Here is a 14479-nt window from a genome sequence, read left to right as displayed (position 1 = left end):
TTTCCTCATGACATCCTCTTAGCAAAGGGAAGAAAGTTGTGTAAGTGGAGAGGAAAGCAGTCTGTCCCCAAATATCCTGAATTCTTTGGTTCATTAATATCTGGTGAGCTTTGATGCTCAAGGAACCTCAGATAAAGGAAGCCTTTGAGGAGGGTTCCACAGCCTCACACTGAAGTGCTAGAACACACAATAAATGCCAGAAAGATCTCCAAAAAAAGCAGGGAAATTGAAAACCAAATTTGACATTCTTGCAATTTCTAAGCACTTTTCTTTTTTCTTTTTTTTTTTTAAGTTTTACCCTCCTTTATCCATCTAAGGAAGCAGAAAGCAATGTAATTTCCAGCTCTTTTAAATATCCTTAGCAGGTCACCTCTAAGGCAGGGAAGGGAAGGTTTGGGAAGGTTTGCGAAGGTTTGGGAAGGGAAGGTAAGGTTTGGGAAGGTTTGGGAAGGGAAGGTTTGGGAAGGGAAGGTAAGGTTTGGGAAGGTTTGGGAAGGTTTGGGAAGGTTTGGGAAGGTTTGGGAAGGGAAGGTTTGGGAAGGGAAGGAAAGGTTTGGGAAGGGAAGGTTTGGGAAGGGAAGGTTTGGGAAGGTTTGGGAAGGGAAGGGAAGGTTTGGGAAGGGAAGGTTTGGGAAGGGAAGGTTTGGGAAGGGAAGGTTTGGGAAGGTTAGGGAAGGGAAGGGAAGGGAAGGGAAGGGAAGGGAAGGGAAGGGAAGGGAAGGGAAGGGAAGGGAAGGGAAGGGAAGGGAAGGGAAGGGAAGGGAAGGGAAGGGAAGGGAAGGGAAGGGAAGGGAAGGGAAGGGAAGGGAAGGGAAGGGAAGGGAAGGGAAGGGAAGGGAAGGGAAGGGAAGGGAAGGGAAGGAGGCAGTGGTGGGTGCTGCCAGAGGCTGTGTGCTCGTGTGCCCCAGCTCAGCAGACACTCCCTTTACCCCACGAGCCCTGACAGACCCTCAGCTGGGGGTTGGCCCTCGTTTGATGCCTTGGGGGGCTCTGCAGCAGGTGCAGGGGTTTGGAGGGCCATTGTCCCATGGGACACCACTCTGACCATGGCAGCAGTGGGAAAAGGGGACAGGAGGCGACTGGAGAGGCAGAAGCTTTGTCCCAGCCCTGTCCTGCAGCTCTTACCATTCAATGCTCAGAGACCTGGGCCGGAAGGCAGACAGCTCGGCCGAGCCATACTCAGCTTTCCTTCTCTTCTCCTGCTTCTGCTTCACCGACAAGCGGTGGGCAAACCTAGCGAGGCTGCTCTCCGACCTGGGGAGGGGAGAGGACAGGTGTTAATGGCCCTGCAGCCCTGGGCACACCCTGGCACAGCCACAGGTGCTCAGTGCTGAAAGGAGGGGGCTCCCAGGGCGGGCACCAGCCCTGGGGGTGGGCAGTGCTGGAGCAGCAGAGCAGCATGGTTGAATTGCTCAGCAGGCCAGGACCAGCACAGGTCCATGTTAGCCAAAGTGGAGCTGCAGCCTGGCAGGCTGAGAGAGCCAGGTTCTGCTCCCTGTGCAGCCAAATCCCCTCCCCAGGCTGTGCATTCCTCCCCAAGCTCCAACAGGTGACAGCCAGCACCGAGAAACAGCCAGGGACAGTCAGTGGAGAGAAGCAAAGCAACTGAATCAAAGGCCACACGCTCCTTCAGAGGAACCCTGGAGCCCCCGTGGCCTCCCGAGCACCAGAACAGCTTCCCTGAGCAGGGCTGACATGGAAATCAGCCCACATCAGAGAGGTTCTGGAGACAGAAACAGAAACGTGTGGGAGCAAATGGATTCAACTGAAGGACCTGTCTGTGCTGACAAAGCCCCTTCCCCGCAGGTGGGCGGCACTGCCAGCCCCTGGCACCTGGGAAAGGCACATCCACAGGCTCTGGGAGCTGCTGCACATCCCAGCCCAGCAGCAGGGAGGGCTGCTGGCCCAGGGCACACCTGCCCTGTGTCCAAGCCCATGGCACAGGGCTCACAGGCTGAGACAGGCTGGGGAGGCGCCTGCCCCACAGAGACCCTCGGCCCTCTGCCTCCCACTGGCACACGGGAGCCCCAGAGTCCCCCATGCTGAGGGTGGCACCCCCAGAGCCCCCGTGCCAAGGGTGGCACCCCCAGAGCCCCCGTGCCAAGGGTGGCACCCCCAGGGTCCAAGCTGGGCACGGGGCACAGCCTGTCCCTGCTGCCAGCCCGGAGCAAGGCAGGACAAACTCAGGGAGCTGGGACACCCAGACTTGGGCACACGACCAGGCACGGGGGCTGAGTGCCAGCCCTGCCACACACACTGACACAGGCACTGCCTCCCGTCCATCAGTGTGCCAGCACAACCTGCTCCCACTGCTCAGCCAGCCTGGGCTGGGCATGGAAGGGACAGGAGGGATTTGACAGAGGTGCCAGGGGATGAAGGATAGAGCTGGGGGGAACTTTGAACCTACACACATTGCTAAAGCCAATCCTCTCCTCTCCTCTCCTCTCCTCTCCTCTCCTCTCCTCTCCTCTCCTCTCCTCTCCTCTCTCCTCACAAAATACCTCCAAAGAAAGAGAAAAAGAGAAGCTGTTTCTCAGAACTGAGAGCTCCCTGCCTTTCCTCACAGTAATTAGGCCAGCCCCGACCAGCTAACAGTTTTTTCCCTGATACATTTTAAACACAGACATCTTCAATTCATTAACTGGTTATTGATTTATTTTTCAGCTTATGAATTGCTGTTGCTGGGGATGGTGTGGAGACAGCTTTCTGGAGAGGGCCCTTGTCTCTCCAGTCCCTGCCAGCAAAGAGCTGTTCAGACCTTCCAGGGCAATTCTTTACATTCTTGAGAAAAAATCCTACTTTGATGTAAAGGATGAGGTTTGCCTTAAAAGAAACCCAACAAGAAACCCAAACCCTAACTTCCCCCACTCACAGCCGGAGAAAGAGGATGAAGAGGAGTGATCCTGGTGCCCACAGAGCAGAGCCTGGCACCAGCCCCATCCCCACCCCCTCACTCCCCTTTCATCTGGTGTCAGAGCTCACTGGGATGGAGCAGATCCCATTGGGGAGGGGTGAGAGGTGGGCACTGCCAGCCAAGGCTCTGCAGCAGCCTCAGGCATGGTGTGCACACCAGGATGTGCAGGGCTGGGCCAGCAATGGGGCTGGCAGTGGGAGCAGGGGCTGCTGGCTCCCTACAGCACCTCCTCAGTGGCATTTGGCTGCTCCCAATCCTTCCCACCTGGCCAGAGGAGCTCCTGCCAGCCTGCAGGGCTGGGGGTGTTTATCTGGGGCCTGCCTGCAGAATCCTGCCCTGCCTGCTGTGCTGAGCCCACCTGCAGCACACTTCCTGCAGGATTCCAGCCACCCCTCCCACCCTGCAGGGAGAGGGGCTGGGAAGGCCTTGGTGCCCTGCACAGATGCAGGAAGGCAGCAGCCCCTGCCACAAGTGCCTCTGTGGTGCTGCTACATGGCCCTGGCAATGACCACCACGGGGACAATTACACACCCAGGGGCTTTACCTGGATCTATCCACCTGCCCAAGCATGGCAGGAGCAGCCACTGCATCCTTCAGATTGGATAAAACCAAAGAAGAGCTGGTGGGCGAAAACAGGGCCATGTGCCCCATGTCATCAGGGTTAAGGATGAAGGATGGTTAGTCCTGGGGGCAGGTGGGCTGGTGGGGCTGGAGAAGCCACCTGGGTGCTCAGGAACATGAGGCCTTGCTGTGAGGCCCCAGGGATAGCATCAAGGGAAGGCACAGGGACACAGGCCATGGATGCTCTGCAGCCCAGGGCAGGGGGTGCCCACATCTGCCTGAGGCAGGACAGACAAGCCAGTCCATGGATGAGTCAGAAGCTGACCAAGAACCTTGGGGTGCTGATTGCACCCCCAGACCTGCTGGCCACCACCTCCAGCTGCTACAGACCAGGTACAGGAATGGCTGGGACATTCCTGACAGCCCAACACCTCCCCTGAGAGCTGTCAGCAACTTCTCCAGCCATGAACCAGCCTCCCTCACCTCCGCCAGACCCCAGAGCTCCAGCAGAAGCATCACTAATTAGAAGCCAGGAGCACATTACAGATCATCTGGCGATTGATACAGAGCTGCTTTACATAAACCCTGCTGCAGAAGGGAATGAATCATACCTGCTCTGCCAGGGCTCTGCTGGTGGCAGCTCCCAGCCCCTGTGCTGAGCTGCCCCTGTCCCCTGGGGTCAGAGTGCACCCAGGATGCTGTGCCCAGGGCTGGGTGTTCCCAGGATGGTGTGCCCAGGGCTGGGATGCTCCCAGGATGGTGTGCCCAGGGATGCTCCCAGGATGGTGTGCCCAGGGCTGGGATGCTCCCAGGATGCTGTGCCCAGGGATGCTCCCAGGATGCTGTGCCCAGGGCTGGGTGTTCCCAGGATGCTGTGCCCAGGGCTGGGTGTTCCCAGGATGGTGTGCCCAGGGCTGGGATGCTCCCAGGATGGTATGCCCAGGGCTGGGATGCTCCCAGGATGGTGTGCCCAGGGATGGGGGCTCCCAGGATGGTGTGCCCAGGGATGGGATGTTCCCAGCATGGTGTGCCCAGGGCTCTGGTGCTCCCAGGATGGTGTGCCCAGGCCTGGGATGCTCCCAGGATGGTGTGCCCAGGGCTGGGATGCTCCCAGGATGGTGTGCCCAGGGATGCTCCCAGGATGGTGTGCCCAGGGCTGGGATGCTCCCAGGATGGTATGCCCAGGGATAGGATGTTCCCAGGATGGTGTGCCCAGGGATGGGATGCACCCAGGATGGTGTGCCCAGGGCTGGGATGCTCCAGGATGGTGTGCCCAGGGATGCTCCCAGGATGGTGTGCCCAGGGCTGGGATGCTCCCAGGATGCTGTGCCCAGGGATGCTCCCAGGATGCTGTGCCCAGGGCTGGGTGCTCCCAGGATGGTGTGCCCAGGGCTGGGTGTTCCCAGGATGGTGTGCCCAGGGCTGGGTGTTCCCAGGATGGTGTGCCCAGGGCTGGGATGCTCCCAGGATGCTGTGCCCAGGGCTGGGGGCTCCCACAGCTCTGGTACTGTGTGGGGGCAGTGGGGGTGAGCCCCCAGCACAGGGAGGGGGATGCTGTGGAGACCACAGTGCTACTTCCCAAGTGCTTTCCAAACATTCACAGATGTCCCTGTCCCTTAAGAAGGATCAGCATTAGGGATGTTAAGGCAGAAGCAGAGAAACTGAGGCACGGAGAGTGCACACAGGTGAGACAGATTCCCTGTGGCTGTCAGCATCCTTCCCCTTGTGCTTATCTGATGGGCAAGATTTGGGTGCCTTCCCCCATCAGGACCACACACTCAGCCCCACAAGGGCTGTTCTGGGGAACAGGCAGCCCCAAGTGCCACTGTCATCCTGAGCCAGCTTCATGGCAGCCACAGGATGGGGACAAGGGCAGCCTTGCCCCTGCACAGCACTGCCCCAGGTCCAGCCGGGCTCACCTGCCCAGCCTCCCTCAGAGGCAGCACCCCTGCAGCAGCTCAGCACTGGAGCAGCAGGGCTGGCACTCAGGGCTGGCACAATGGGCACAGCTGGCACCTGCCAAGGCAGTCCCCACACCCCCAGGGGACACGTGGGAAAAGCCATCAATTGGAACATCAACTGCAGCACCGGGAAGAATTGTCTCCTGACAACCAGAGAAGGTTGTTCAGCTACTGTGCTGTATCATAAATCACACCTCTATGACTTTGCCATCTGTCAGCCAGATTACACGTGTTCAGAGTCCCATGTCAGCATTTAAGTCAGAACACGGCATCTTTTTCCAGAAATAATTATCAGTGCTGAAGGCTCTTGCAGCAATATCTGTCCTCAGCCCTTCTCTCCAAAGCTCTGGACAGAAGGGCAGGACTGCCAGTGTGGCACAGCAATGCACAGCCTGGTGTGACATTGCCCCCTAAGCCCACTGCTTCAGGCACAGGGAGGGGCAGGGTCTGGCATGGCAATCTCCCTCCTGGCACCAGCCATGGTACCCAGCACCCTGAACAGAGCAGGCAGGGACAGGCAGAGGCAGAGAGACAGTGCTGTCCCCAGCCTGGGGTGTGCTGAGAGCCTGAGAGTATCCCACCAGGATGAGCAGAGTACCCAGAGCAGCACCTGCACGCCAGCCTGGCCAAGGGGAAGGGTCCAGCTAAGCCCAGGGCACAGCTCCCACTGTGTGACACAGCCCGTATCCATCCCTTCACCCCACGGGTTTCCTGGGAGTCCAAGCCCACAGGAGTGACTGCCAAAGCCCCAGCCTGCCGAGGCACTGGGGAAGGCAAGCAGGGCACGGACATGGAGGGCTGGCAGCCTGTCCCCATCCTGCCTGTGCCTCCCGGAGCTCGCTGAGCCGGCCCCGGCCCCGGCACCCAGCGCACAAACCCCTCAGCTGCCCTGGGATGAGGACAAGGGGCTGAAGCAGCGTCCTCCGCCCCCTCGCTGGCCGGGCAGGCGGATGAGCAGTGACATTTCCCAAAGCTCAGTACAGAAATACAGGCACTGGATCCATGCTCCAGCTTCACCCGCCACACACAGGCGTGGATCCGGCCGGGGGTTCGCAGTCAGCACCGTATTCCCCACACCACAGCTGGGAAGTGATGACAAGCACAATCCTGATCCCTGGGCTCCGCATCCCTCCCTCCCTCCCCTGTGGTGATCTGCTAAAGCCTTTTGGCAGTTTGCAGCCGCCGGGGTGAGCGTGTGCCCGCAGGAGCCCGGGTGTCTCAGCAGGCACCTGCAACATTCTGCCACAGCCAGAGGGCAGGGACACCAGGGGCCGTGCAGGCACGGACACCAGGGGCCATGCAGGCACAACTGCACCAAGCCACGGGTGAGGGACGGCCAAGGTCACGAGAGAGCTGGTCCCAGGCACAGGATGACCAGCACAGGATGACCAGCACATGATGACCAGCACCAGCAACACCTCTGCCCCACCAACCCACCCAGCCAAAGCCCTCAGCACCACACGAGTACCAGCCATCCATCCCACAAGACAGCACATCCAGGCAGGAAAACCTCCCACTTGTTGCATGCACACTCCTTATCCTGAGACTCGGGAGCCAGCACGTGCCTGTGGCTCTGAACTAACCCAGATGTGGGCAGGCAGCTCCCAGCCTCTTCCACCAGCACAGGCAACAGTCCCGGGACGAGCCACGGGCTGCCAGCAGCCCAGGCAAACAAGCAGCGTCTCAGCTGGTCCTCCCTCCCTGGGGAGCAGCCCCTGCACGAAGAGCTTTGAGCCGGGCTCATCCCCAGCAGATCCTGGCTGCAGCCGGGCTGGGGAGGGCGGCTGTGCCCGGGGTGAGCAGTGCTGGGGGCACAGAGCCCTGCACTCCCTGCGCTGCGGGGCTCGGCTGCTGTCCGCAGCTTATTTGCACAGGTACAGTCAGGATCAAATAGAAGGAAAATAACCAAAGCTGGAAAGGCTCTTCCCAAGCAGGGAGCAGTCTTTTGGGAGAGAGAGGGTTTGGAAGCCCTCATGGCCACGAGCACGCAGTCAGTGCTGGCTGTGCACAGCACTCCGGCGAGCCCTGCTCCCGGTGACACGCTTCCCACTGACCATGGTCCCGGGCACGAGAGTGCCTCCAAAGCAGCAGCCAGGGCCAGGAGCCAGTGAGCCATGCCCAGCTGTGCCCTGCAGGGACAGGGACAGCGACAGATGCCCGCGAGCCGCGCCAGCGATGCTCACTCACCTGCACAGCCTCTGCTCCCTTTGCTCGTGGTGCTTGGCTCACCCACTGCCAGAGCAGCAGCTCATCCCGGGGCGTCTCTTCGGGAGAGTCCCTGTCCCCTCTGTGCACACTCCCATCCTGAGTGGGGTCCCTGCTCCCATCTGCGTCGCCTGACCTCCTCAGCTGCCACCTCCGCTTCCCTCACCCATCACCTCAGGTTTCTCGTTTGCTCTGTGCTTGGCTCTTTTTTTCTTTTATTTTTTTTTCTCCCAATCTTGTTTCTATAGAAACGAGATTAGCAGAGGGGGAAATAAAACAGCCCCATGTGACTCAGATTCCGACACTGAAGAATCTCCTGGTTGTGCCTGCTGTGGCTTTACATAACCAGGAGCCTTGCGGGCTCAGATGGGGGTACCGGGCTGGGACGAGGGACACAGGGCCCAGCCAAGGGGAACCAGGCTCAGGTGAGCAGGATCAGGCTCAGGTGAGGAGCACCAGGCTCAGCTGTGGAGGAACTACAGGCAGAAGGCAGCGATGCCTCACCTCCACTTGCTTTGGGTTTGCTGTGACACCCCTGATGCAATGACAGGTCACCAAACCCTGCATGGCCCTGCCTCACTACCTGCTCCCATTGAGAAGGGCAGAAAGCAGAAGCAGGAATGATGAAAACTGCTCTGAATCTCACCAAAACCTCTGGGGTCCCCAGGTGAGCTTTGGAGGAGGAAGCCCCAAGACCCCGCCATGCTGTCAGGCTGTTCTGCCCCTGCCCTCAGCAGAGGGAAAGTGCTTTGGGCCACTGGTCTCCAACCTTCAGGGACTCATGGGTGACCATGCAGGCAGTCTGCTGAGCTGCAGACAGCCACATATTCCACTCTGCTGACATTCCTCCTCCTCAATCTCCCAAACCTGTGAGCAGTGCCCATGACTGGGGCACACAAACCACAGACTGAGCTCTTCCATCACTGTTTTGGGGACCAACACAGGACGCTGCCCACAGGGACTCCCCAAGCCCAAACGTTAGCTCCAGGTGAGCTGGGAAGTGCTGAGGATCCTGCCTGAGGACCCCCATGTGTTTCCTTAGCTTGGGGACAGATGATGATTGCACGTGACCAGTGCTGCCTGCCAGGGTCACCCACCCAGAGCTTGTGCTGATGAACTCTTTGTGTGTATGGCTCACTGCACTTCTGCTGCACCCCTGGAGGCTCAGTCCCCACTCAGCCCCCACTCCCCAGGTACTTTTTATAGCGATAGGACAAGGAGCAACAACTTTAAAGTAAAAGAGGGGAGATTTAGATTGGATGTTTGGAAGAAATTTTTTGCTTATAGTGTGGTGAGACCCTGGCACAGGGTGCCCAGAGAAGCTATGGCTGCCCCTGGATCCCTGGAAGTGTCCAAGGCCAGGCTGGATGGGGCTTGGAGCAATCTGGGATAGGGGGAGGTGTCCCTGCCCACAGTACAGGAGTGGAACAAGATTATCATGAAGGCCCCTTCCAACCCAAACCATTCCATGATTTCTAGGATTCTGTGAAATGGGAGTCTGGGATGATGTCCTGCCAGAACACAGCAGTGAGGTGCCTTCCCCATGGAACAGCATGGAGCTCAGCTGGGCTAGCAAAGCAGCAGAACATCTCTGGAGGTTTGGCTCCTACCCAAAGGATGGAGCATTGGCTTAGCCAGTTCCTCCAAGTCTCTGGTTTTCCTTCGGGATTTCAATGTCCCACTTCTCAGGCTGACTCAGCCATGATTAGCTGGTGAGCTCTGCTGCTGTGACAGCCCCAGGCCTGCCTGCAGGATATGACATTAGGAAACCTCTCCTCCCTAGGGCACACTGGTGTTCAAGGGGGTCTCAGTTCCCTCCCTGACAAGCTCAGGACAGATCAGACAGAATGTCAGAGCAACTGTGGGCAGCCATACTGAGAGCAAGTGATGAATTCAGGCACATCCACTCAACCAAACTTCTCCATGAGCTGTCCCAGAGGGCTGGGGATGTGATGAGCAGTGGGGTGGTGCTGCAGAGAAGGAGCTGCAGAGAAGATTCATGCAGTGCAGAGGGGATGAGCTCTGTGAGGGCCTGGCTCTCCCACCTGCTGAGGACACAGCTGCACACCCAATGCACCCTGTGTGGTGGGACAGAGCTGGGGATGCCTGTTCTGGCCCAGCAGGGAGGTGCTCAAGGGCAGCACAGCAGGGTAGCAGCAGCTTGAGGCTTCCCAAGGCCAGGGAGAGGGACCCCGGAGGTGCTGCAGATGGGGAAAGAGTGACAGGACTTGCATGAGAGAGTAAGGAAAGAATGTAGAGGGCTCGTCAAAAGGGAACAAGGAGAGATGTCTGACAGCCCTGGGATATGAGGCTGCAGCTCTAGACAAGTCAACCCTGAGACCCCAAACTATTCCTCCCCCTACCACAGCTCACCTCAACATGAGCCATTGTTCTGATTACCCTAAAACAGTAAAGAAAAGATGGATCAGAGTGCAACCCCCTGAAAACCACAGCCCAGGGCAGTCCCTTTCATTGGCCCAACACAGACGTGGTCACCAGGGACTTGGGGAAGGGATTTTATAACAACAAAAGTCTCAGTGGTCACTGACATTTGCCAGATATTGGGGGCCATAATCAGTGCTTAAAGCCTGTCACTGAGTGCTGCTGTGCCAAGCCTGACTCTTCACAAGCCAAGCAGATGCAGGCACCAGGACTGATGCTGGGCTGGATTCCCTAGAAAGGACCAAGCTGGGCTCTGCAGGTCCTGGCTCTGCAGCCAGAAGCTGGGCAGAGCAGACGGGATCCTCTATTTAAAGTGTGATAACAGGGTCACAGAAACGTCTGCCAGCAAAAGGACTTGGATACCTTGATCTAATTATATATGGCATTATCAGGCTGCATTACAATTAGCAAGTCAGTGGCCAGTCTCTATTTCTGGTCTGCAACACGAGGCAGGTCGGTATTCCAAGGAAGAAGGAGAAGGGAAGCAGGGGGAGCAGGACGGAGATACCTCACAGTGTGTTAAATAAGCAGCACAGCTGCTTCCGAGAGCTGAAGACAGGCAAGTTTTATTTGGAGGGGCTTTATATGGAAAGCCAAGGAGAGAAACACAACCCATCCCTTCAGCACAGCCTCCATCAGCCACCTGTGAGCAGCTCCTGCCCCCACACCCGCTCCTTCCCTGGCTGCTGAGGGCTGTCCTCACCCTCCAGGGGAGCTCCCACCAGACCTGGGGTCCTGTGCCTCAGAGAAACCCTGGCCCAGCTTTTCATGGAATTGTTTACGTGGGAAAGTCCTCTCAGATCATCCAGTCTGACCATATCCCAGAACTGCCAAGGCAATCACTGAGACATATCCCCAGGTGACACATCCACACAACTTTTAAATCCTTCTGGGGACAGTGATGCCACCCCTGCCCTGGGGCAGCCTCTTCCAATGCCTGAGCACCCTTCCAATGCATAAGCACCCTTCCATTTCTTCCAGTGAAGAAATTTTCCTGAACATCCAAACTTTTCTAAGCTATTTAGAAGCCAAATTGAAGCAGCATCCAGGAGGGAGCCCAACCACACATCCTATTTGAACCCCAAAGTCTATTCCCACCAGCCCTGTTCAGTGTTCAGCACCAGACCAGTCACTTAAGGACGGCTGACAGCAGCCAGAATCCCAGGAAATGGCTGGCATTTCTAGAACATCTTTTTGTTTTCTTTGAAAACCAGAGTTTTTTCAAACTTAGAGCATTTGCTGCAAAGTATATGATGCTAATCCCAGCAGAAGGAACCATCTGATGAGTCCCAAATTAAAATGTTCTTTTGTTTTGGCTTTCAAACATTGCATTTTAATACTAATGCACAATCAGAATGGAAGGTAAATTTGCATGTCCTTCCCCTAAAAATTGTCTCTCAAAACAATAATTTTACTCATTTGCATTTTGACAATAACAACTGTCCCCTCTCTGACCAACATCTGTGCTGTGACAGAGATGCTGGGCACATGTGCCACAGCCTGGTGAGTCATCCTGCACCCCAGCATGCCTGTGCCACTGGGGAGATTGGCCCTGCATCAGTATCATCTCCCCCCTGAGCCGACCCTTCCAGCTGGAAACCCACCCCACAGGAGCCATCCCAAAGGGGCACAGCAAGGAGGCAGCAGGATGTGCTGCTGAGAGCCCAAGGATGTGGTCTGAAAAGGGGCTACAGGGCCTTGCAAGAGGGGGATCCTGGAGACTATGTAAGACAGTCAGGAAGTTTCCTCTCTCTCCAGATTCTAAGCAATATTTACGCTGGGATCTGCACACCTGTGCCATTGTCACATTCAGATCCCGTTGTTGCCATGTGGTGCTGTAAAACAGCTGAAAAGCAGAGAAGGGTTTGGGGGTGCTGCTGGCTGAGAGCTGGACCTGCCCCAGCCGTGGGCACTCAGAGCCCCCCTGGGCTGGGCAGCAGGGAGGGGGATTCTGCCCCCTCAGCTGAGACCCCACCTGCAGAGCTGCCCCAGCCTGGAGCTGCTGCAGTGAACCCAGAGGAGGTCACAGAGATAATCCAAGGAGGGAGCCCCTCTGCTCTGAGCCAGGCTGGGGTGTTCAGTCCCAAGAAAAGACAGCTCCAGGGAGAGCTCAGAGCCCCCTCCAGGGCCTAAAGGGGCTCCAGAAGAGCTGGAGAGGAGCTGGGGACAAGGGACGGAGGGACAGGACACAGGGAATGGCTCCCACTGCCAGAGGGCAGGGATGGATGGGATACCGGGAATGAGGAATTGTGAGGGTGCTGAAGCCCTGGCACAAGGTGCCCAGAGAAGCTGTGGCTGCCCCTGGATCCCTGGAAGTGTTCCAGGCCAGGCTGAACGTGGGTTGGAGCAAACTGGGATAGTGGGAGCTGTCCCTGCCCATGGCAGGGTGGGGAACTGGATGGGCTTTAGGGTCCTTTTCAACGCAAACCATTCCATGATCCTATGATTGTACATAACAAAGATCCTTTTCTGACCCCCAACCATGAACCAGATCATTGACAAGGACCATTTAATGACTGGCACATACCAGTGTGCTTCACTCTCAAAATTAACAGTCTACTTTAAACCCAAAAATCCATCCATATACAGACAACAAATAAATAAAACCTACAAAATAACATGGTCAAAAATTCCTTTCCTTGGGCAAAATTCCCATCACTTTGCTTGTTTTTAAGAATTCTATCATTTCCCTCTGAGATTGTTTTTAATGAAGATATCTATCACTCCTTCCTGAGCAGCAGGACGGAGCACTCGGGCTCTTCCAAGCAGGCTGTGTGAGCATGATGGATTGTCCATGTGCCAAGTCAGAGGAACGTGCAGACTTGCTCCTGTCTTGCCAGGAGCCAGGTTTTTAGAATTCCCCTACTACCAATTACAGCTTTTATCCTAATTAAAAAGATAGCAGGGAAAACAAAGAAAAGGAAGAAATCCAACGAATGTTTTTGCTCTTGTTCTCTCAGCAAGGATGGGTGAGGAGGTTCCTGAGGGGTTCAGTCCTCCTGGGACCTTCACCATTCTCCATTCCTGCCAGCTGTGAGCCCACACATGGAGAGGCAGCACCACGCCGCGCTGGCAGCCCTGCCGTGCCGTGCCCAGCCAAGCCGAGCCAAGCCGTGCTGTGCCGTGCCTAGCCGTGCCCAGCCCCGCCATGCCCGGCCGTGCTGAGCCGTGCCGTGCGGTGCCGAGCCAAGCAGTGCCCAGCCAAGCCATGCTATGCTGTGCCGTGTCCAACCGCCCCGGCCGTGCCCAGCCCCGCCGTGCCGAGCCGAGCCGAGCCCCTGCCCGCAACCTGCCCTCCCTGCGCGGGGACAGCCCGGGGCTGTGCCATTGTTTAGTCTGAGCGCAGCCCTGGCGCTGGAGCCGCCTCTTGTTTTCCATGGCCGCGCGTCCCACGGTGCTCAGGAATGGAAAAGCTATGTTATTGTGGGCTGCCGGGAGCCGGGCCCGGCCAGCAGCGGCTGCGGGGATGTGCTGAGGGCCAGCGAGGATGTGCTGAGGGCCAGGGGGGATATGCTGAGGGCCAGCGAGGATGTGCTGAGGGCCAGCGGGGATGTGCTGAGGGGCAGGGGGATGTTCTGAGGGCCAGCCGGGATGTGCTGAGGGGCAGGGGGATGTGGTAGGGCCAGCGGAGATGTGCTGAGGGCCAGGGGGATGTGCTGAGGGCCAGGGGAATGCAGTGAGGCCCAGCCGGCCCAGCCTCCATGGATCAGCCCCGGCTGTCCCGCACCGCAGCAGCGGCACCGGCAGGGACAGGAGCCGGCTGTGCCGGGAACACCATCCATGCTCATGTGCCCAAGGGTGCCTGCAGGGGCTGCAGGGAGGGGAAGCATAGGACAAGGGTGACAGAGAACAAGCCCAGACCACAGAGGCATCAGGCAGCTGCTCATAAATGAACCCCTCAGCATCCCACTGGCCTCAGTGCTCAGGAATGGTACAAAGCGGGGCCAGGACATGTCCCTTTGGGGGATGGAGCACTGCAACGGGCTGCCCAGAGGGGCGGGGCAGTTCCCTTCCCCAAATATGATAAAAAACACACCTGGGCACGATCCTGTGTAACCTGCTGTAAGTGACACTGTGCTTCAGCAGGGCTTGGACAAGATGATCTCCAGAGATGCCTTCCAGCCCCAACCACTCCTCAGTCCCACAGCACACACAGCCTGACCCATCTGCTGCCTCTGCACATCTGCATAGTTGGAGGTTCTGGTGACCCCCAAGGGCACCCAATACCCCTCTGTTTCACTCACAAAGTTCCTCAAACTGGTAAAGACCTATCAAAGAAGTTAAGACCTGTTAAATCCCAACCTATGGGGATCCTGGGCAACCAAAGGGAAAAAGGAGAATAGCAAAATACCACAAGTCCGATTATGAGATGTAACACTGGTGCTCACCAACACCA

The 14479-nt window shown here is 57.4% G+C and overlaps 1 protein-coding gene across 12 annotated transcripts in view; it reads right to left on the bottom strand.

Annotated features, from left to right (window-relative positions):
* LOC102073378 (ankyrin repeat and fibronectin type-III domain-containing protein 1) overlaps positions 1 to 14479 on the bottom strand; it is a 241693-nt gene that overhangs the window by 40353 nt on the left and 186861 nt on the right. For 8 of the 12 annotated variants that reach the window (XM_074553160.1, XM_074553158.1, XM_074553159.1 and 5 more), the window contains one exon: positions 1126 to 1254. The exons of 2 other annotated variants lie outside the window; for them this stretch is intronic. In XM_074553160.1, the coding sequence (XP_074409261.1) occupies positions 1126 to 1254 (129 nt within the window). Of the gene's footprint in view, positions 1 to 1125; positions 1255 to 7623; positions 7937 to 14479 lie in introns of those variants that run through there. 2 more of the 12 variants (XM_074553161.1, XM_074553163.1) reach the window with 2 other exon arrangements.

Source organism: Zonotrichia albicollis, chromosome 16 (genome assembly GCF_047830755.1).
Source record: "Zonotrichia albicollis isolate bZonAlb1 chromosome 16, bZonAlb1.hap1, whole genome shotgun sequence".
NCBI classification, from domain to species: Eukaryota; Metazoa; Chordata; class Aves; order Passeriformes; family Passerellidae; genus Zonotrichia; species Zonotrichia albicollis.
Note: the sequence above shows the minus strand (reverse complement) of the source record. Positions and strands in the feature narration are given on the sequence as shown.